This window comes from Colletotrichum aenigma (genome assembly GCF_013390185.1).
Source record: "Colletotrichum aenigma strain Cg56 chromosome Unknown KSG_Cg56_contig06, whole genome shotgun sequence".
NCBI lineage: Eukaryota > Fungi > Ascomycota > Sordariomycetes > Glomerellales > Glomerellaceae > Colletotrichum > Colletotrichum aenigma.
The window spans coordinates 1193228-1214345 of NW_023500912.1; the positions used below are offsets into that span (position 1 = coordinate 1193228).

Here is a 21118-nt window from a genome sequence, read left to right on the forward strand (position 1 = left end):
TCCTTGGAGTCATGCGCAACGTTTCCAGCGACTTCAAAACGTGTATTGTGAAGTACGCGCAGAAGCAGATTCTGGACGAGCTGCGGGTTGATGGCATGAGAAACAGATTTGAAGAGGTCGAAAAGGCACACGAGAGCTCCTTTGCTTGGATTCTGGACCCTGATTCGCCCCTTCAAGAGAACGAATTCTTCGGTTCAGAGGCGCGTCAGCAGCTTGTGATCTGGTCTCTCCACGGGCACGGCATCTTCTACATCTCTGGGAAGCCAGGATCAGGCAAATCCACCCTTATGAGATATCTTTGCCAAAGCTCAAAGATGAAAAGGCATCTACGTGCTTGGGCGGGTGAAAGGGCCTTGTTGATGGCGAATTTCTTCTTCTGGCAGCTCGGAACGGATATGCAAAAGTCACTTGATGGCATGCGCCGTACACTGCTGTTTTCGGTTTTGGAAGAAGTGCCGACACTAATACAGAGTATGTTTCCGAAACACTATCAGTCTATCATGGAGGAACGACCGCTGCAAGTCCGTTCTTCAGACGTAGACGTGGCTCTGAAATTGCTTCTCGACCAAACCAACTTTTTAACTTCGCACAAACTTGCGTTTTTCATCGACAGCCTTGATGAGCTCGACGGAGACCATGACCATCTGATGAAAAATACTTCTGGAATGGGCCAGGAATTATGGAGAGAGTTTCAAGCTCTGTGTATCAAGTCGGGAATGGGAGGTATTCACACAACAGCTAGCCAGTTATCCAAAGATCCGGCTTCAAGACATCACAACTCACAACATCAGCAGCTGCATTGAGCAAGAACTACTAGAAAACGAGGAGTTTTTGGGTTATTCGGAAAAAAGCCCCAAGATACTGGAACTGGTAAAACACATCACAGAAAAGGCCGAGGGATCGTTCTTGTGGGTCAAGATCGTGCTTCGACGGCTGAAATGGAGCATTCTTTCTGGAGACCAATTAGAAGATACTCAGAAGAGAGTTGACGCCCTCCCGAACGAACTCGAAGATCTGTACCAATCAATATTCGACTCCATGGGAACTGAAAGCCACAGCAATCTCGACAGAATGAGGGCAATGCGATCACTTTTGACTGTCTTCCATTGCAAGAGGGAACCAGACGATCACCACCCTCCGTGGCTATTGATCTCCTATTCGTTTCTCAACGACTACGAACACGATCAACACTTTTCACTGAAGCTTCTGATTCAACCGATGCATCAAACTGTTTTAAACGAGAGGCTAGGATGTGCTCGCCGATTGGTCTATCAAAGGTGCATGGGAATGCTGGAGACATTTACCCTAAGCACAGACGATAAGCCGCGTTATTCACCAGCTGGGCTCGACATAAAAGCGGTAAAGAAGCATTCGAAATTGGAATTTAGACTAGGATATCCGAAAAAAGAGGTTCATTTGGAGCCCGCAAAGAGCAGGAACGACAGCGATGATGGTGTCTATGGCTTCGTTGATGATTATTACACCAGTGATTCCCCCGATGACGATGACGAAGACGTTATTGAGGCTAAGAACGACGGAGACAACGCCAATCATCTGCATAGGAACGCAAAATATAAGGATGAGAGGAAAATCAACAACCAATTCCCATCTCATAAGGGAATCAGATGCGTTCACAAGACCGTTTACGAGTTCCTTGCTCAACCCCAGATTGAGACGATAATGCGCGCCGAATCGATGGGTTTCAACGAAGTGGACTTCAAGCTCCAAGCATTTCTCGCAACAATGAAAATCTTTCGTCCAAGCGTTCATTATGCGAGGAGGCGTTTTCTCTTCGACTTTGAATCACTGGTCACCCACTACCATTCTATGCTGAACCAAGTGTCCGAGGTCCGTTTCCTGGCGTTTTTGGAGGAACTAGCTCGTGTTCTGGAACATCATGGAGCTGTCGTTGAACATATGTGGTCTCGCTTTATGGGTGGTGGCCTGACAAGAACGGTGCACCAGGCTTGTCGTCCAGCTTACAGTGAGTTGGTTCTACTAGCTGCAAAGATAGGCATCTCTAAAGGACTTTGTTCTCTGAGCGGAATGCAACTCGCTCGCCGACTCCAACAAAACTTGAAGAGCAACGACCCGGATGTTGTTCTTGATACATACTTTGAGGGTGCATTTGACTATTTCGACATAGACAAAAATCATGACAAGATGGAAAGAAGAGCGTATAAAGCGAGGATTTATCAGGAACTCGCTGCATACTTTGAAGCTGGAGTTTCGCCCAACGCCAGATTTAACCACGTAATACGCGGATGGAAAGAAACGTACAAAATGACTCTGACCTGTTGGCACATGTGGTTGAGGAGGATTTTGGGTCATGAAGACGATGCAGATCTTGCCGAGTCTTTCATCAAACTATTCCTTCTGCACGGAGCCGACGAAAATATTTGGGTTCGAGTCGACGAGGAGTGGTGCAGTCTGTGGTGGCCGGCATCGGCGGGTTGGGTGGACATCTGTGCTACAAGAAGATATGACGAGGACGAGGATGTCTCAGCTGAGAATGCCTCATTAGTGTACCATTTTGTCAAGAAGTACGAGGGTGGATTTCCTACCGAGCCGCGTGGGAAGTTTCTCCTGGAATTATTTCCGCAAGGCGGCCCCGAAATGAAGCGCTTGGCAGATCGGAACTTGGGTTCACAACAAATGACGGAGCCATCCTTCATGATGGATGATATTTGGTGAGCCCTGGAGGAATTTTCAATGCGAACCAATTAAGTGGCCAGTGGGCCACAACGGGTACCGCCAGGCTTCGGCTGAACCTACCACCAAGATGGTTGAAAAATCACGATGTGAGTCACGCTGGCTGCGGAGACGGCTTCTCTCAAGGTCTTCGATGAAAAGCTTGATGCCGCCAGCGTGGGTATAAGGGACGGCGGCTGCTACGCTAGGCTTCGGCCGTTCCTCTTCACACCTTCAAACGCAATAAACCACGGCGATCTGCCACAACACCATGGAGTCCAGCATCTGGACAAGGGCCCCAGCAGAATGCAGGCTCACCCCGATCGAAATCCCCACGCCGAAAGCCATCGACGAAGCGAATAGATGGGGTATCTTCAAGAAAACCATCAGTCCCGAGGACCGGATGTCGCGCAGCGCATCAGAGAGCGAGCTATCGCCGGAAATAAGATTGGGCAGTCTCTCCTTGTCAGGGTACGACAGTGAGTTGGTGTTGCTGTACAGGGTCTGGCATTTGGGTGGGGATTGAAAACCGGCGACTGCGCTGGCGAACGCGTGAAGCTTCTGGCATCGCAAGAGGAGGAAATAGGCAGGGCATTGGTACTGCCAATTGATGCGCTCGAGGTTGGGAAACGCCAGTGTGAGCGCCACCATGCTGCCCGGGTCCAGGCATCTCCCGCCGGGATAGACGTAGAAGGATGTGACGCAGGGAACGGCAGCCGAACATGTGGCGGCGGAGCGAACGTACGAGTAGCTGTAGCGCTCGCTGAATATATCTTGTCGCTTACCTAGATCGACTTCGTACCGGTCCTTGTCGAACTTATCCTGGCCACGATGGATACCGTACATTGGCGAATGCATGCCGAGGACTAGATACAGCTTACCGCCGGGCAACCACCGGGACAATTCCTTCAGCAAATCTGACATGTGGTGGCTGAAGAAATGGTCATTCGCGGCCCCATCGTCGGCTGTTTCTTATTTGGCGCAGTGCTCAACGCTGTATCGTGGCAAAATGATGTCTAGGCGAAGGCCCCGGAGGAAGCGGCGACGTGGCGTGTGACTCTCAAAGGCCAGATGAAAGGTCTCTAGATCGCCATTTGCTGGTGATGTAGAGGGATTCAAAGGTCAAGGGCTCGATGACACATTGCCAGGAGCGTGATGATGTAGCCAGGGTCGGTCGGATGCGTCCTCCCTCGTGTAGGTCATGGAGGCAACTGGCGATTTGACCCACTACCTCTAGCGGAAGGCGCTCCGTTCAGTCGGATGAGGCCAGGAGGGGTGGTGTGAAGTTGAGTGTGTGATACGAATGCAAGTGATACCTTGTCGGTGAATATCTAAGGTACTCTTATATACTTCAGCGTGTCTGGATGAGCCTCGGGAGAGCTATGTAAATCCCATGTGCTCATCTGCTAACAGTGAAAATATGCTTCCCCTTAAGAATCCCACGGGTACAGATTTCATCGCAAAGTTCCTGCCCCTGGTAGTCATTAGACAAAAGGCACAGAGAAATTAGGCTTTGCCTCAAAATGCCCCAGCTGGGCTGGCAGGATGAGGATGGCAAGTTGAGCCTACAGTGTAGATCATGAGGGATTATCATCTATATGCGTAACCAACACAAGTTGCTGTTAGCTAAGTATGCACTCATCCACCCAGGGAGAACTTTATTGATTAATCCCAATTCTGGCTGTGTTATGTTTGATGTTCTTCCTTGTGTACTTGTCTGCCTGGCCCCCGAACTTTGTTCTTGGCAGGCTGAATCATCGCTCAGAGTGATTGCTCGATGTTTGTGCCGGTATGCAGTGTTGGGTCTTTTGTTTTCCTTCGTTGGGACCCCTTCAAGAGCACCCTGAATGGCCCCCGTTTAGCGCCGTAGAGTAAGGTATGCGAGGTTGCGGCGCAGCAAATAGAGGTTACGTAGTTCTCGCCTCTTCATCGCACCCCCCATCCTTAAGCACAATACACGCCCCTGGATTGGGCACGCTTCCGCATATTCTTCCCCGGCCTTGCCAAAGCCTTTCCAACATAAAAAGCCCGACCTTGCGAACCGGAAGGCTCAGTTGAGTGCAACTACAGCTGCCAACACAACCCCTCTTTCCCCTTCTTAAATTACACAACAAAAATGAACAAAGAACGCGATGTCAACTCTGCGAAGTCGGCCGACATGCCCCCGGGGATGGCCCCAATGAGTGATACTCGAGCAAAATCAATTGAGGACTCTTTGCAGCGCAGCAAGGAGTTCCGAGACGTGTTTCCGGACGTCGACTTTGGCGGAGGCGTCATCGAACCCACAGTCAACCTCACTTTTGACCTGAAGGTAACACATTCCCTTCATAGGACGCTACCTTAGGATAGGAGCGCACGCCTGAGAAACAGATATCGGTTTAACTTGACGGCTGTAGGAGAAAGTCGACGATGAAAACCGGAAGCGCCATGAGGGGCTGATGGCGGGGATGTTCGAGCACGTTGCTGAGCCCGCTCAGGCTGAACACTTCTTCTGGAAGGCAAGGGAGTGCCTCGAAGCTTACCCGGAGGTCCTGTCGCAGTTTGAAAAGATATATCTTGACGGCAGGCCAGTGTCGGTGATGATTGGGCAGTTGAATGAGGCCTTCTCCCTTCAGAAGGCCAATATGGCGGGAAGTAGCAAGATATGTCAGGCGTAAGCGGCCATTATAGTCTTTCATGATGGGGAAATCAGTGTATTTTATGCATTTTTCAGGTAGTCTAGAGTAATGGATGCAAATTGTCCGACATCCGCAGATTTCCGTCTATCTCTCTGAACCTTTTTAAGTGAACGTCATCTGCGCCACATTTCCCAGGACTCATCTCAAGTAGGAGCCATAGGCGCCCGTATACAGGCACTATCCAAATCTGCATCTCACAATGACTTATTCACATCACATGTTTTCACCCGATTTAGCACTAAATTTGCAAAGTGGTGTCTGGAATCGAGGTTGCCCTTGGGGTTGTTATTGGCTCGGCGTTTGTGATAACCTTGAAGGTAATATGCCCCCTACACATGCTCAAGGCAGATTCAAGTACAGTTGTAGAAGCCGACTAAAGTCCGGAGTTCCCAACCCTGTCACAGGATCCCATCCATCAGACGCCGCAAACGCTTGGGTGACACCACAGCCGCTGTTCCAACCGTCTCCACATCGCGGAGGGCCTTCTTCCCGACGCCGTACAAAAAAGGATTGAGAAATCCTACTGGACTTTTGCCAACCGCCTGTCTGGCGTTGTTAATGAGGGCGACCATGGATGCAAACACAGGAGCTGACGCCAATGTGCCGGCGACGCGCCATAGTTTGCCGTTGGAGTAAGCGACCACATCGTTGGCTACCGCGGAGACGTCCGGGAAGCCACGACCACGCGGATTGAAGTGACCTGCAGTCGACAGATTCCACAGATGACTCTGCAGCGAGGGCTGGTTGAGATAGGACCTTGATGCGCTCTGTTGGTAGAAGGGCGTCTTAAAAACCCTGCTGTACCCGCCGCCCGAGCTCGAAGGGGGGTTCGAAATGAAAAAGGCTGTTTCGGGAGGGAATGAATTCCAGCTTGTCCCATTCTTCCAGGTTGAGTTGGTGGGTATCAACTGCGTGCCACCGACAGTGGTCACCCATGGGCAGGAAGCAGGGAACCCTGGCGTGAAGTGGCCATGTGTTCCGTTTGTCGTTACATTTCCTGAGTTGGGGTCGATGCAGGAATTTCCTTGGTGGGAGGTCCCGGTGTCGCCTGAGCTGACAATGACGCTGACGCCTCGCAGCCCAAGCTTCAAGTACTCAAGGCACTGGCGCTGGAGATACCCCTCAGAAAAGGTGGCTTCGTTGTAGAAGTACGAGACTGAGATCACTTATGGAGGATCGTAGACGCCGCAGTCCGAAGAGTTGTAGCCCCCAGGCCGCGTGTTCGGATACACGGGATCAAAGTTGGGATCTAGGCCGGTAAGGCAGTACTCCTTGCTATATGCTCCCAGCATGGTGTTCAGATTGCCACCGAGGAACTGATCGCCGACCTTGATTCGCATCATTAGCACTTTTGATCCATATTTTGAGGGCTCGGACTCGACTTACCTGGATGTTCGTGACCGGGAGCGGGCTGATAAGCGACATGGCGTACTCATGATCGAGATTAGACTCCAGGTTGAAGGGCCACATTTTGACATCGTCCTGCAGGTAGCCTCCATTGATTGGAAGAACTGTTGGTCTTTTACCAACAAGCCCCAGATGGAAGCGCGAAAAGAAGCTGTCGAGATCCTCCGGCAGCCAGCTCACCCAGGCAGGCTGGTAGATGCCCAACAAGTTTTGCGAAGGCGAGACGACAGCATTGTAGAGGGCATGTTGTAAAGCGACCGATAACATTCGGTCGTCATATACTTGAAGCAGTCTAGTTGTTGACTTTTTGGACTCTGCCGCTTGAAAGTTGCCGTTGACAGCATGTTGAATGGCTTTGCCTTGGCGACAGCAGACGGCACTCCGCCTAAATCAATCCCGGGAAGCACCGCATCGATATTACTCGAGATATGTACGGGAAGTCGAAACGACTTAGTAGCCAACTGAACGGAGTTGTCCTTGGAGTAACTGTAGAACGTAGCGTCGATGAGCCGTTCTGCTCTCTCGACGGTGGTGTTGAAGAAAATGTGGCTGCCGTCGGAACTCACGCTCATACTGGAGCGCGGTATGCCGGCAGAGTTCAACCACTGCGCAGTCTGACGGACCACGTCTGCTGATGGGGCAAACATCTTAGACACCTCGTCCGCAGAAAGATGCTGGCGGAACTTGTCCGAACTTGGGTCGGAGATGACACGGAGAACATCTTCGGCAGCCGAGATGCCAGACTCAGGAACGGAGAGGGTGAAGTCCATACGGATAGGGTGGTTTCCGGGCGCCCTAGATTCTCGTCGCCAGCCGGCCTCACGCCAGTTGCCGGACATGGTCCATGTCTGCTGTTTGGCTTGAGGTTTCGCTTGCGAGAGAGCCATCGCCAATTGGGCGACTGCGGTGACCAGGTACAGACGCATCATGATGATACGACCTTTCCGAGTGAGGTTGAGGATCTAGCTACATAGACGTATCACAAACTGAATCTTTAAATGCGCTTGCACTCAGACACAAGGCCGTAGAACGCCTTACGCAGAGGCTGTACAATACCCCCAAGCCTACGAGGGGGACGTTCTCCTAACTACATACCGTATGCTGTTGGAAGGGGTCGGTATCTTGTAAACTAGAATTCTGAAGTGCAGGCAGCCTCTGACGGTGAATATAGAAGCCTGCGTTCCACCCCTTCACACCAATCAGCTCAGGAACAGCATCGTCCCATGACAAGGGTGACTGACCAGCCTGGCCCCCCAACGATTCCCAGGACATAAAGACAATTGGAAGATTTATAACGTTGGTTGGCAGTGGCTGACTTTATTGAGGAGAAAGGGACCCCACGCATAGCCCGCTCGGCAGCGGAAGCGCCCGCTTGTGCGGCGTAGCCAAGAAATGCTGCGTCTTCTGGAACTTTGGTATGAGGCTATTGTGCCGTGCGTCTACAGTGAATATGAGGTGAAATTGGGGTGTAGCCGACCCCATCTTCCCTGCGCCCAGGCACATTGTCGCATGTATTGAAGTTTAAGGTGGCCGAGAACATGCCAACAATCATGTGTTGAAGCAAGACCGATGAGATCGACGACCGAGGAGCCTCTGAGATACCGTCGCAAGACGTACAGCGTATACTCTCGGGGTCGACTTTGAGGTTCGAATTTAGCATACTGCTCAGGCGATTCAAACAATCTGAGCATCCTCTTGACTACCTAAGGTATGTTTTGAGATGAACTAAGCAGTTAACACGTGGAGCCATTCTGGAAACCTTCATTCTGCTACTCCAAAAGCCCAAGTGCCAAGCAGGAATGCGATGGCATGGTAAGCAAGGCGGGGAGGTTGGTTGATTGTAACAAGAACCGGGCATTCTGCGGATGGACCCAACCATTCTCATCTGTCTAATATCCTTCCAACATGCATGCATCCGTATAGTCGCCTTGGGGGTACACGGATCGATTTGATACTCTGTTCGCATGTTGGAAGAGGAAGTACTTTGGTCCAACCCCATGTTTAGCTTTCCTAACTCGACGTAGGCGTTTTCGATCTGCCAAGATTTCCTGAGTTCTCACGCTCATGGGCTTGGCTCTGGACTCATCGAAATACAGTAGGGCCCAAGACCCGAGTTCGTTGTCTTGAGTCTTTGATAACAATAAATACCGTGACAATCCCCAGCCAGATGAATCTTCTTTTCTCATCTCCATCGCACTCAACACTCCAAGCTCAGGTCCAGATTCATAACCACCTTACTGCTTTCGATAGCTCTCAACCGACTTCAACCTTTCACCATGCGTCTCATTCCGGCTTTTGTTATCGCCCTGGCTTCGGTTGCCTCTGCAGGACCAATTGCCAACGAGAAGAGGGTGAGCTCGGAAAGAATCATCCTGTTAAAGTCGAGTTTTGCTAACACTCTGATGTGTATAAGTCTGGCGGGAACGCGGTACGTTCTTGAGCATCTTGTCATCTCAAAGCCTTGTACTAGCACATGGCGCTGTTGTTTGTCAGAGCTTGAATGTTGCAGAGCTAATTCGAGGCAAAATTTTAGCCGGCTTGCATGGCCTTCTGTTGGGAGTTTTGCATCGTTCCTACGGCCTGTGGTACTTGCATCGCCGCCTGTATGGCGGTGGCCAACCCCGTAGAGGAGCTCGACACTTCTGAGTTTCAGGCCATTGTTGACGCCGCGAAGCCTGGGCCTGTGGCGGCTCAGTAGTTGGTTCAACTGCGCAATACTATTGAGTTTCTGCGGACATTGTGGGAAACATCTTGGACTTGAATAGTAACTGTTTGTGAGCGAGGGTTTGGTGGTTCAGTACTGGTTCGGCGAATGTAGACACTCTTTACATCATGAATAAAACTTCGATCTGCGGCATTTCGCTGCGGATTGTCACAAACACTATTGGAAATATGTCTGGTATAACTAGCAATAACCTGTAAAGAAACGCCCTTGATAAGCTGGGTAAGGGCGAATTGTATGCGATTTGAAGGTTCGACAGCAATGAGGGACATTGCACGCCCGGGCAAGCAGTAACGCTATGCTTCCACCAACGACATTTCAACAATTTTCTATTCGTGCGAACCTAGGATGTGTCTTGAAATGGAGACAATGAAGCGCGTATGAGGAGATTTTTCCTCCTGCAATGCCTCCATTGACACAGATGGTTTTCAAATTGCTTAGAGACTAGCGAAGAGGGGTTTTCCGCCCATTAAAGAGAGCCCGGACCACATGAAGAAATCAGAGCCTGCCATGGCGAACTCTCAAATGTACATGCACACCTATATACAGCAAGCAGCAAATTCATTGTGACCTTTTCTCTGGTTGTGGCCAAGTTATGTCGCCAGTCTCATCCCTTTGGCCCCGAGAAGCAACTTTTAGGGTGACTTGGCGACAGCAGCCAGTAATGGGTGGCCTATGAGATTGAGCTGGTAGCTGGTACGTCGGCCAAACAGGTCTTCTCTTAAGCTGATCTCCGCTGCTTATCTAACCACCTCAGGAAACCTGGTTCACTCGCCAGGTATTAAGGCACGCTAAAACAGCGGCTTCTGGGGGTCAAAGGGAGCTGTACCACTGTCCATCTGTAATTGGCTCCTCGTCCGTACACTAATGCACTAAGCCGTGCGATCAAGCGTGGCTGGCCGCTTCTAACCATTCACGATTCCATGCCGCCTGGCTTCCAAACGGCGCTGGAGTCAGCCTAGACCTCAGATAACGGCGAGCGAACATCATAAAATTTGGCATAGCAGCAGAGGGCGGCATGCTGAGCACAATGATTACCATGAGCGGGACGTTGATAGGAGTTGGAATTAGACATTTTCCCGGCTCTAGAATCTTTGTCAGCCATGTATGGGAATGTCTCTGAAGTCGCTGTCTTTGGCATCTACCTAGATCCTTCCAGCTTGATATCGTTTGAGGTACCAATACTGCAGTTTTTGAGATACATCATTGAGATACATGTTTGAAGCTAAAAGCTGATCATGTTGCGGTTTGAGACAGCGACGCAGGCATCCATCAGTTGCAGCACACCGCCCCTCCAGTCCAAGCAGAAACAAGAGAAATGTAACTTTCAGCTCCAACGATCATATTCAACATAAAGACCAGCTTGATTCCATCTCCCACCAAGCCCGTTGCCTCGTTCTTGCATGCTCAACAGGCATGAGTAAAAGTCCTCCAAGATGCCCCCCTCTTTTGGTCCCGACACACTCTTGTTCTCATGGAATCTCTTCATGAGTATTCGGGACCCTCCTACCCCCCAAAGCGAACGCAAACAACGCCCGGAAATCATCGAAATTTTGTCAGACAGCGATGAAGATGCCCAAGGCAGGACACCGACCCGGCGGCCGAGACGTGCCAACGACAGATCTCAATACCCCACCCCACCACCATCGCCTCCGTCGCCGTCATCAACCAGGCGCCAGCAGGTCGCACGAAACGACACTGCATCCCGCTTTCAAGCTGCTCCGAGGGTTCCTGTTGGAGAGCCAGGTGGCGTTCCGCATCGACGACAACTCACCCCTGCTGTGACTACCTTTCAAGGTGGCCCTATTCGCTTTGCGGGCGCTACAGAGACTCGTACCGCACAAACTAGCACTACGAAAGCTGGTTCCAGCACCCCAAACATTGCCAAGAGATCTGGCAATCTCAAGATCGAACCGGGCGAGGGTTCAATGGCGCCCAGAACAGGTATTTTCTCTCCGTCCAAGTCTTGGTAGCAGGTCACTAATGCTATTGGGCATTCAGGATGGTTGCCGCGCACCAAATAGGCCCCTGGCTGGCGATCTTGGTGCCGGCACTGAGCGGAGAAAGAGCGGAGTACGGCTTTGCCAGAATGATGGCTGCGTATCCGTCGGGTCTCATGATCGGAACAACCGGCAGGAAGTGACTTTTGAAGATGCAGTTACCTCATGTATGCTTTGGAGATGAGTAAAGAAATGTCAGACAATAGTACCCTGAGCCTCGGCGGGACCATCCAGATGGATCAATGACGTGATGAGGGCTTAACAAGGAAGATCAGGACCGGATGATAGAGTGACATGCACAAAAACAGTTAGTTCGTCTCGTATGCCTCCGTTTCAGGGGTTCTTACCTCGCAGTAGTGTCCGTTGAAGGTTAAGTTTGACCGAACCACTGATATGGTCACTGGGTCCTGCCAAGCGTTTGCCATGCTTTCTCCACAAATATAGGGCTATCACCGTGGCGGATATCGATTTCATTGGTCTCCCCAGTTGCGTGACATTTCCCGATAGCTTGCGATAGCTTGGATAGCCTATGGTAAATCCTGCGAGTATTCTGCCAAAAGATCCAGTCGGTACGGCATAAATTGAAGGTGGCATCAAGTGCTCGGGAAGCGGTGTTCTAGGTAGCAAAGCGATCGTGCTTACGGGTGCCAATTCCGAACCGCCTTGTTAAATAAACCAGAAAGGTGGGCGATTGCAAAGCTCGGGTGACCGATACAGCTCGGAAATAAATCGATCCACGCGTCTATTCAACTTCTTTTTCAGGAGCCATCGTGTCATTTGCCGAGAAAACACACTCCATCAGTTACTTTTTTTCTACTACAACCTTTCCACTGCCACTCTAGCAATCCCTTCCGCCGCCACTCTAGCAATCTTCAAGATGCCCTTCGTTGTATTACCTGCTCTCGTCGAAGACATCGAACGGATCTACGACATCCAGTTCGCGGCTTTCAAAGATGAGCCCATAATGAGATTCCTCTACCCCAATGGCGTCGACCGGAAACTTCACACAGAAGGTACGCATGAGTGGTGGAAGCAAGACCAGATCGGCCATCCAGTCAAGTGCGTCGACACCGAGACGGGCGAAATTGTCGGCATGGCGGTGTGGGACATTTTCTGGCGACCTGGCGAGGAGCACGCATTCCAAAAGCCGGAGGGCATCCCGTGGCTCACGGGTGACGACAAGAAGAAATGCGAACGGATATTGATGCCCATGTGGGACATGCGCGTCCAGCTCTTTGGCAAGCGCAGGTACATCTGTAAGTTTCCTGATCGTCATCACGGCCCCAAAGGCTGATGTGTCTTCAAAGACCTCTCGACGATAGCTGTGGACCCCAACCGCCAGAGACAAGGTATCGGCCGCGTGCTCATGCAGTGGGGGGCCGACGTTGCAGATCAATTGCAACTGCCGATCTACACCGAGGCTTCGGATACAGGGTTCTCACTGTACGCGAACGTGGGGTTCGAGAGACTCACCCATGTGAGCATCGTCCACTCCGCCGAGGCGCGTGGGAAGGACGAGGCCGCCGAGGTTCCCCTCGTGGTCAGGATGCCCAAGGCCGCCGGTGGGATCAAGTTCAAAGACTGGTCAGAGGCAGGCTTTCCGGAAGACTTCAAATTTTGAGGTAGAGCCATTTAGATGGCATCCATCTGGGTCGACGTTGAAGTGGTTGCGATCAGCACTCAGCGGAATGTGGGCGGAACGTATGGGGACGCCCCCCAAGAAATGCTCGTGACCTGTGAGCACAAAGTCCTCTAGCGAATAATTTCAACTGAAATAATAGTATCGTCTTATTACATATCAATAGTCGTTTTCAAGGTTGAGTGTCTTTCAATTCTGAATTTGTCAAACTTTCTGCTGTTGCTCACAGATTTAGCCTTTAGGTACTATGGGTTGAAGAATAAGACGTCAGACGATACTTAGATGCATGAAATAATGCACAAGTCATATTTAGGCCAATCAAAGACGGATCTTGAGAAACCTTGTTTCGAGCATGTTGATTAGATAGACTCTGGACTTGGTGGATTTAGTTCGATAGACATTGGGACTTTCTAAGTTTCAAAAGATTGTCGCTCCCCAGTCGCATCAACCACCAGATACGGTCCACGAGCCATCTATTTCCAACGCAGAATCTTTCCAAATGGATTGGTCTCTGATACCAGCGAGAGTTCTGTAGGAAGTACTTCGACCAAGTTGAAAATTCGGAAGAAGAGAAGCCCAACATCCTGATCAAAGGGGGACTATGCCCAAGACGGATCTCTTTCTTCAGTACGCCGCCGGCCTTTGTGTGACATTCTCCAAGTCACGACAAGCAGAAGGTAATTTTATCATACTATTTCAACCGAACCACAAATGAAAGAAAGACTGTGGGGAGGAGTGGGATGATTGAACAGTGGATGGGCGAGGAATCTAGACGGGATGAATGACGTTAATTCTGCAATACAGCCCAGGCTTGCATTATGTAACTCACCAATTAGACGTGGGATATTTGGTTAACTTCACCCTGCATATTTTCGTATTCCCAGGTCAGTTTCGTATACCTTTGTCGTATTTCGTATTTGAGCGGGAAGCGAATGGCGTGTGTGAGGTTGCTGGCAATTAAACGGAGTATATATAATTCCTAGAACGACTAAAAATCGGGGAAAGTTGGAAACAAACTCATCGTACTTTGCAATCGTCAAAGATGAATGGCATTGCTTTTCTCTGGCTTTGGGTTGCGGGAGTGACGGCCAGCTACTTCAATCCCATCCTTCCAGGCTTCCATCCGGATCCAAGCTGTACTTATGTTGAGAGCACATTCTTTTGCGTGACGTCAACTTTCACCTGGTTTCCCGGTGTTCCCGTCTACGCCAGCAAGGATCTCCGCCGCTGGGAGCTCGTAAGCAGCGTGCTTAATCGGCGAGAACAACTACCACAATTTGCGGACGCCCCAACTGGACAAGACGGTCTTTTCGCATCAACGATTCGCTACCATAATGGCACATTCTATGTCACGACCACCTACGTCTCTATCGCTTCCTACGAGAACTTCGTCATGGAAAACCTAATCTTCTCAACCAACGACCCATACAACGCGTCCTCGTGGGGCATTCCGACCAAAGTTGACTTCATCGGTTACGATCCATCGTTACTGTTCGATGACGACTGAACGGTCTACTCCACTGGAACTGCTGCGCTCTCGACGGGGACTGCAATCGCTTTGGCCACCATCGATGTGGACAGCGGTTCCCTTGGCCCCATTAGCTACCCATGGAATGGAACTGGTCTAGGCACCGCCGAGGGGCCGCATGTATACAAGAAAGACGACTGGTATTACATCCTCGTCGCCGAAGGGGGAACGAAGGAAAGGCCACCGCGGATCAATTGCGAGATCCCTCGCCGTCGGCGGCCCCTACGAGAGCGACCCCGCGAACCCAATTGTCATCGCTGAGCACCGCAATTCTTCGTATTTCCAAACCGTTGGACACGCCGACCTTTTCCAAGATGAAGATACAGGGCTTTGGTGGGGAGTAGCTCTCGCAATGCGATCAGGGCCAGACTTCGTGTCATATCCGATGGGCAGAGAAACCGTGTTGTTTCTTGTCTCATGGCCGGATGAGGCTGGGGGGTGGCCAAGCCTGCTAGAACCAGTCAGAGGGCAGATGGGCACATCGCTTCCTGGTAAAAGTTGCAATTCAAGTGGGATACCTGGTACAGGAGATGAGCCTGATGTCGTTGACTTCAATGTCTCTTCGGATTTGCCAACACATTGGTTGCATATTCGTTATCCAGAGGGGGCAGCATACGTCATTTCCCCTCCTGGACACCTATACCAGTTGCAACTCGGACTATCGGCAAGAAACCTATCCTCGGTGGTTACGCGCAACAGTACGATGCCCAACACCAATACGTTCTTGGGCCGAAGACAGACCGATACACTTTGTAGTTTCAGCGTCGATCTCGAATTTCACCCAAAAGGCCCAGCAGACGAAGCCGGTGTGTCGGTTTATCTAGACGAAAAGCGACATATAGATTTTGCCATCATAGCAGATGATCAGATGGTAGATGGCAGACGCTTACGTCTTCGATCGTTTAGCAACAACGAAAATTTGACCTTGCCGCAAGACGTCATAGTGCCGATACCTGGGGATAAAGAAGCAGACGCTGCTGTGCGCCTAGAGGTCAGGGCAGAAAACACCACGCACTACGTGTTTCTTGCGGCGCAGGTCAGCGGAGCAGAGAGCGAAGATACCAATATGACGATCGTCGGGCATTCTTCGGCAAGCTTCGTGAGTGGCGGCTACACTGGTACCGTAGTTGGGGTTTACGGGACTACGAATGGAGAGGCGACAACAGCCAACACCTCTGTAGCATATGTCAGCCGATGGAGGTACTATAGTAAAGGGCATCACGTTGATCACGACGAAGTTGTTTAGTCAGGGAAATGTAATAAATGTGCATGTGTCTCTAGGCAGTGTCGGCCCACCAGCATTTGCAGAATCCTAAAGCGAATAAATGGACATGCAGGGTAGTTCACATTTCAATCAAGTAGCAAGGGTCAGTATAGTAGATCAAATTCCGGAACACCTCCGAGATCTCTGCTCAGAACGTCAAACTCAAAGTGCTCCGCTACCCAGGGATACGTGATATCAGACAGATCAGAGGCTGTGCTTGTTCCATCCCCTGGCTGTGCTCCTTGTTGACTGTTGCTAGAAGGGAAGTCTAATGGGGACCAAATCGCTGATGCGCTACCTTCTTGGAGCACATCGTAATGTCGATCGTGGTCGAAGTTCACTTCCAAATGAGTATCGCCAATAGAGCTTGTATGCGACTTAGACATAGATTGAGACGTAATCCAATGTCTCCAAGCATTCCTTCCTTGCTGTTGTGTCTGATCTCTCCGTAATGACAGGGACGCGTGGTTTTGTTCGTGATGCTGTTGGTCTGTAGTTGTTGAAACGTTCGCCATAGCATGAACGATTCCTCTCAGGCTCGAAGCTACGGATTCGCTCCCCATGGCTAGTTCCGTGAGGATAAGAATACCCTGAGAAATGATTTTCATCGGTGCAGCGATGTTACCCGCCAACCTAACCCTGGCAAGCAAAAGCACGTGAAGGGCCAGCTGCAGTGCAGCGAATCGTGGAAAGACGGAGCGCACAAAAGAGACGATGACTTCAGCTTGGACATGATTTTAATACACGCGACGGCTGATTGAACGCATTGCTGGGCTTGCTGCTCTAGAAATTTGGTCGCATTTGGGGCCAGAGGCTTATCGGACTTCCTCGTTGCTGCGTTGTAGTTGAGACATGATCGTGTCAGCAATATGATAGCTTGCTCAAACGTCAAAGCTAGATGGGCCTCAGATATGCCCTGAAGAGCGCAGACCTGAACGCTGACCATGGATGATGAGCAGATGATATCTGGAAGGAGCTTGCGTGAAACCTCGTAGAAGCGCCAGCCTAGATTTGGAGCTGGGACGGGAACTTTGATGCGGGAAATATCCTTCAGACAATGGATTCCCTCTTCTACTAGGAGTCGATTTGATTCAATAGACATCTCCGAAGTCGGGGCGATGCCAGTGTCCGCAAACTGACTGCCGATGGCGAGGACCATGAAGAAGATGGAAATGAGTTCAATCGATCGCCGGGAGTTCCGAGAGTCTCTTGCTTCAAACTCGTGCGTTCCGTCATAAAAGGCCGTGAGTTTGCGAGAGAATATCTCCGGATGAACACAGAAATAATTGGCCTGGCCGTGCTCGAAAAACGATGTAGTCAAATAGTTTACAACCTCCTGGGGCGGGAGAGCTGCATTGACTGAAGTCCTCCAGTCGGTTCCGAAGCTTAAGTCGGAGATCTGGTGCAGACTAATGTCTCGACAGTCCTAAAGAAATCTTAGCGAGCTGTCGCCGACAGGGGCTGAGAAAGGGATAGAGGAATGACCTACAGCATCTCCGTTCTCACTTTCTTCGTCTACATCACCAGCGAAAACTTGTTGCACGGAGGTAAAGAATGACCACAAAGAAGACGTGCCCTCGAAGTCTGTTTGCTGTCAGTTCAACCTTTTATCATTTACCACGCATTCGAGGGGATATGCTCACGGGTTTTGCCTTGGTTGACAACTGTCACAGAGGCAGCGTGTGTTGATACCGCATCGCAGTAGATTATATCCTGAGTTGTAGTTTGATCCAAAGTCTCATTTCTCAACTGACCTACTGCCTCAGTTGACGGCGTACCACCAACACTGTCATCGGAGGTTTGGGCGACCAAGTGCGAATAAAAACGTTCCAAAGCTTTGGCCTCAATTGGAACATCGGGGTGCTCTCTTGAAAAAATTTCCTGTAGGAGTTGAAGCTTCTCATCACCACGATCCTTTCGTTCTGCATGTGATGTCGGGTTAAAATATGATCGCCTGGGTGAATCTACAGGCGTATCACTGCCAGGATACTGGCATTGCCTTTGGGCGCCTTGACATCTGTCACAGGGGGCTTGCCCATTGCAACGGAGTTTATTTCGGCGACAAAGCTTGCAGCTGGTCCAGTCGATCATTAGCTTGCGAATGGATTTGACATGCTGAGTTTATCTTGAGCTCACGCAATCTTGACCCTCTTTCTTTGGTCATCAGGTACCCGAGGCCTCTTCCGTCGGCCGGTCGTCTCAACGGGTAGGGTCTCCAACTCAGCGCGCATGTCAACGTCGGATATGTTTTGTGCCCTAGTTTCAAGACCTTTCGGAAAGACCATCGGATACTTGTTTTATGGATAGTTAGTTGTTCGAAGTCTCCCCTGCGATCCTTATCAACCCCCTATCTCGGGTGCATGTACCCGATCCCCGCACAAACTTGAGAATGACCCCGCAGTTGAAGACGCCTGGTCGCCGTCCACTCATTTCCAGCACTTGCTGCCAGTACCGTTACCCAGTCGGATTGCAGAACTCAGGACGAGTCAGATACATCTTTCTTCAACCATAACCCACGCGGGCCGATAGATTAGCTCTGATCGCTAGCGACAACAATGATCGATAGGCTGTGAGCCTATTCTCACTTCGGGACCGGAGAGATGTAATCTGGTGTCTGCCAGTTTGGAATTTGTTATTCGGGCGGGTTTTTCTGGCTATCAGAGCAGAAAGTGGTTATGAAGCAGAAGCGATGGTGACCAGACAGCAGCAACGACAACGGTAACGAGAGTAGTAAAATGACCCGGTTTTTATACTTTCCAAAGACAGTTAATCAAGAAAACTGAGGTATGGAATTAATTTGTTAAGCCCAGGTTTCTGCCTGGTGAGCTGAAGGTTTTGCCTAGTTAGCGAGACACCACAATTTTGACCACAATTTGATTCTCAACACAAAAATAACGAGCGGGCGCACAGAAAGCTCATCCTCTATTGATCTTCAGAATTCTGGTCATCTGGCGTACTATTCGGAGGAGGGAAACTAGACAACAGCAAAACAGCCACCGCTGCCATTGCAACGCCCTGTGTTGTTGTCAGCGTTTGAAACAAATCCATATACCCAAGCAGAACCAACAGGAACATACCGCGTTACAAAAGAACGTTAAATATGACTTCTCAATTCCAGCAAAGCTTGAGAAGATGAACCCAAATAAGCCCAGAGTTGATAGCATGGCGATGTTTTCGACGAGGGTCATAGCTTGCAGTGCGTCCGCCCGTTCTGACGGTGCACACATCTCCGTGATGACGCCTTTACTGGCTGGCGCGAATCCAGACGCTAGAGGGAATAATACACCGGCTGACATTCTGGTTAGTGACCTTGAAAACAACTTTAAAGTGTATCTCTTACAAAAGTAGATGTGCCATCCTTTGGTTGCGAATGCGGTTGAGGCTGTGAGCAGCCCATCCGCTACTAAGCTCCATCGCAAGAAAGAAATGTCAAACTCATGACCAGGAACGCTTTGGAAGACAGTTGCTTCACTCAAGTTATTTGGTTTGGGGTGCATGTCCGCCGTGACACTTGCTTCTGTTTCCGCTAGGACTTGAGCTCTGAAGACTTCACTCGGGAGTTCCTTTTCGAACCGCTCGGTGTACCACTTTCGCCTGGAATCGATGATTCTAGGAAATATGAGAATAAGAAAAACACCGCGTATGAGCGAGTTGGACGCCATCAGATAGCTGTTTTCCGTGGGCAAGAAGTTGAAAGCCGCGGTGGAGTAGAGCTGGATGAGAATCGGCGCATAGCCAGTTGCCAAGACACCCAGGAAGACGCCCAAAGCCAGAAATGCGATACCATGGTGTTTGATAGATCTTCCATCCTTCAGTCGAAATCTTTTTGGGGCAAGAACTCTCAAAACTCCAAGCCATCTGCTCCACCCTTGTCGCTTGGTAGATGCGCCACCAGCAATACCAGGTGTTCTGCGGTCGATGTATGGGATAAACATGGCCGAGTACAAGCTTGACGATGCGAATAAGATGGTTGCAATTTCAAAGGGTCGTATAATACCCCAGCTGTCGCCAACAACATCTCCAAGGAGATATCCGATCGATGTTCCCAACATGACGCTGCCCTGGAGCATGCCGAACATAGCGGTCCGTCTAGTGGGAGGAGCAATCTCGCCTGTGATTGTGTCGAGTACGAGCAGATATCCGGACATTCCCCCAATAAGGCTAATCAGTTGACTACACTGAACGATGATAATTCCATTCCTGGTGCCGACTGAGACTCCGACGACCTGAATTCCAACCCGCAAAGCAGGAAACGCAGTCTGCAGGACGAGTGCAACTTTTGGCTCCCAGTTCATCATCTGCCAACCAGCGTAGAAAAGGTTGAACACACTGCAGAACATCGTCGAAAGGCCAAGAATAGAGACTTGCGTCGCGGTACCTGCGTCGATCTCGCTGCGACTGCAACGGTCGCCTAGCAAATCGCCAGTGTCGTGGTGTCCGTAGAATTCTTCACATTCCATCAGACGGAAAACATACAGAATACTGGAATTGTTAGTAATCACAGCCGCTGGACTTGCTGTTTTGCTTACTTACGGTACTTGAGTAAAGCTCAGCGCGACAGATATGAGAAACCAGCCAATAGTACTATGTTGGCTGAGGAGAACACGGCTCTCGTCCTGGATGGTTTTGAATCATTCTGCAGTAAAGGCGTGCTCTCTGTATCCGACATCGTGTGCTTTTCGACTGACAGTCTAGCGAGATTTGGGGTGATTGGGTTGCCAACAGCAGGTACCAGATGCGCTCTTCACATGTCCTTTGATGTTGCATGTCTAGTGAACGTTATATATCAACTGCATCGTTTGATCGTGCAGCGTCTCCCCTCGGTCAGTTCCGTTCGGTTATCATGATGGGACACGGCCCGAAGGGCATTGTCAACGACAACATCATTCTTGGCCAAGAAGGGCCACTTTCCTATCGTGCGGAAGCAGTAGGACTTACCTTATCGCGCGCTATGAGATTGCCTTATCTACCATGCAGATAGAGGACCTGAAATACCCGTCTTGAGTTCCACAGCCAATCGGGAAATGGTTTGTCGTTCGGCAACAGGGATACAACCCCAATGTCGGATTGCGGGCAGGAGGCGTCAATGAATGAAAGCAGTAAAAAACAACGAGACAGCTTCCCATGCGTGACAAAATGCGCAGGTTTCGCAATTCTGCATCATTTTTGCCTCCAAATTAGTCTCAAGC

General features: G+C 50.3%; 9 protein-coding genes across 9 annotated transcripts; 7 read left to right on the top strand and 2 right to left on the bottom strand.

The window, feature by feature from the left end:
* Window positions 1-11: 11 nt before the first annotated feature.
* Window positions 12-2694, top strand: CGCA056_v009363 (uncharacterized protein; the record flags this gene model as incomplete). Its single annotated transcript, XM_037324610.1, has 2 exons — window positions 12-471; window positions 743-2694. The coding sequence occupies 2 exons, from the start codon at window positions 12-14 to the stop codon at window positions 2692-2694; spliced, it is 2412 nt and encodes an 803-aa protein (XP_037176252.1).
* A 2113-nt stretch (window positions 2695-4807) lies between these two features.
* CGCA056_v009364 (uncharacterized protein) lies at window positions 4808-5348 on the top strand (the record flags this gene model as incomplete). Its single annotated transcript, XM_037324611.1, has 2 exons — window positions 4808-5002; window positions 5088-5348. The coding sequence occupies 2 exons, from the start codon at window positions 4808-4810 to the stop codon at window positions 5346-5348; spliced, it is 456 nt and encodes a 151-aa protein (XP_037176254.1).
* Window positions 5349-6535: 1187 nt separating this feature from the next.
* SED1 (Tripeptidyl-peptidase SED1) lies at window positions 6536-7705 on the bottom strand (the record flags this gene model as incomplete). The annotated part of the gene is made up of 3 exons (XM_037324612.1): window positions 6536-6697; window positions 6756-7161; window positions 7239-7705. 3 exons carry the CDS (start codon window positions 7703-7705, stop codon window positions 6536-6538), a joined length of 1035 nt encoding a protein of 344 aa, XP_037176253.1.
* A 1347-nt stretch (window positions 7706-9052) lies between these two features.
* On the top strand, window positions 9053-9474 carry CGCA056_v009366 (uncharacterized protein; the record flags this gene model as incomplete). The annotated part of the gene is made up of 3 exons (XM_037324613.1): window positions 9053-9127; window positions 9190-9204; window positions 9310-9474. 3 exons carry the CDS (start codon window positions 9053-9055, stop codon window positions 9472-9474), a joined length of 255 nt encoding a protein of 84 aa, XP_037176256.1.
* A 1460-nt stretch (window positions 9475-10934) lies between these two features.
* Window positions 10935-11522, top strand: CGCA056_v009367 (uncharacterized protein; the record flags this gene model as incomplete). The annotated part of the gene is made up of 2 exons (XM_037324614.1): window positions 10935-11442; window positions 11500-11522. The coding sequence occupies 2 exons, from the start codon at window positions 10935-10937 to the stop codon at window positions 11520-11522; spliced, it is 531 nt and encodes a 176-aa protein (XP_037176255.1).
* Window positions 11523-12375: 853 nt separating this feature from the next.
* Window positions 12376-13119, top strand: SID5-2 (putative acyltransferase SID5; the record flags this gene model as incomplete). Its single annotated transcript, XM_037324615.1, has 2 exons — window positions 12376-12754; window positions 12806-13119. The coding sequence occupies 2 exons, from the start codon at window positions 12376-12378 to the stop codon at window positions 13117-13119; spliced, it is 693 nt and encodes a 230-aa protein (XP_037176258.1).
* Window positions 13120-14179: 1060 nt separating this feature from the next.
* On the top strand, window positions 14180-14644 carry CGCA056_v009369 (Non-reducing end alpha-L-arabinofuranosidase BoGH43A; the record flags this gene model as incomplete). The annotated part of the gene is made up of 1 exon (XM_037324616.1): window positions 14180-14644. One exon carries the CDS (start codon window positions 14180-14182, stop codon window positions 14642-14644), a length of 465 nt encoding a protein of 154 aa, XP_037176257.1.
* A 373-nt stretch (window positions 14645-15017) lies between these two features.
* On the top strand, window positions 15018-15911 carry CGCA056_v009370 (Non-reducing end alpha-L-arabinofuranosidase BoGH43B; the record flags this gene model as incomplete). Its single annotated transcript, XM_037324617.1, has 1 exon — window positions 15018-15911. The coding sequence occupies one exon, from the start codon at window positions 15018-15020 to the stop codon at window positions 15909-15911; it is 894 nt and encodes a 297-aa protein (XP_037176921.1).
* Window positions 15912-16817: 906 nt separating this feature from the next.
* On the bottom strand, window positions 16818-20598 carry CGCA056_v009371 (uncharacterized protein; the record flags this gene model as incomplete). The annotated part of the gene is made up of 8 exons (XM_037324618.1): window positions 16818-16823; window positions 16873-17355; window positions 17419-17513; window positions 18887-18944; window positions 19007-19218; window positions 19270-20411; window positions 20459-20466; window positions 20515-20598. 8 exons carry the CDS (start codon window positions 20596-20598, stop codon window positions 16818-16820), a joined length of 2088 nt encoding a protein of 695 aa, XP_037176922.1.
* Between the last annotated feature and the right edge of the window lie 520 nt (window positions 20599-21118).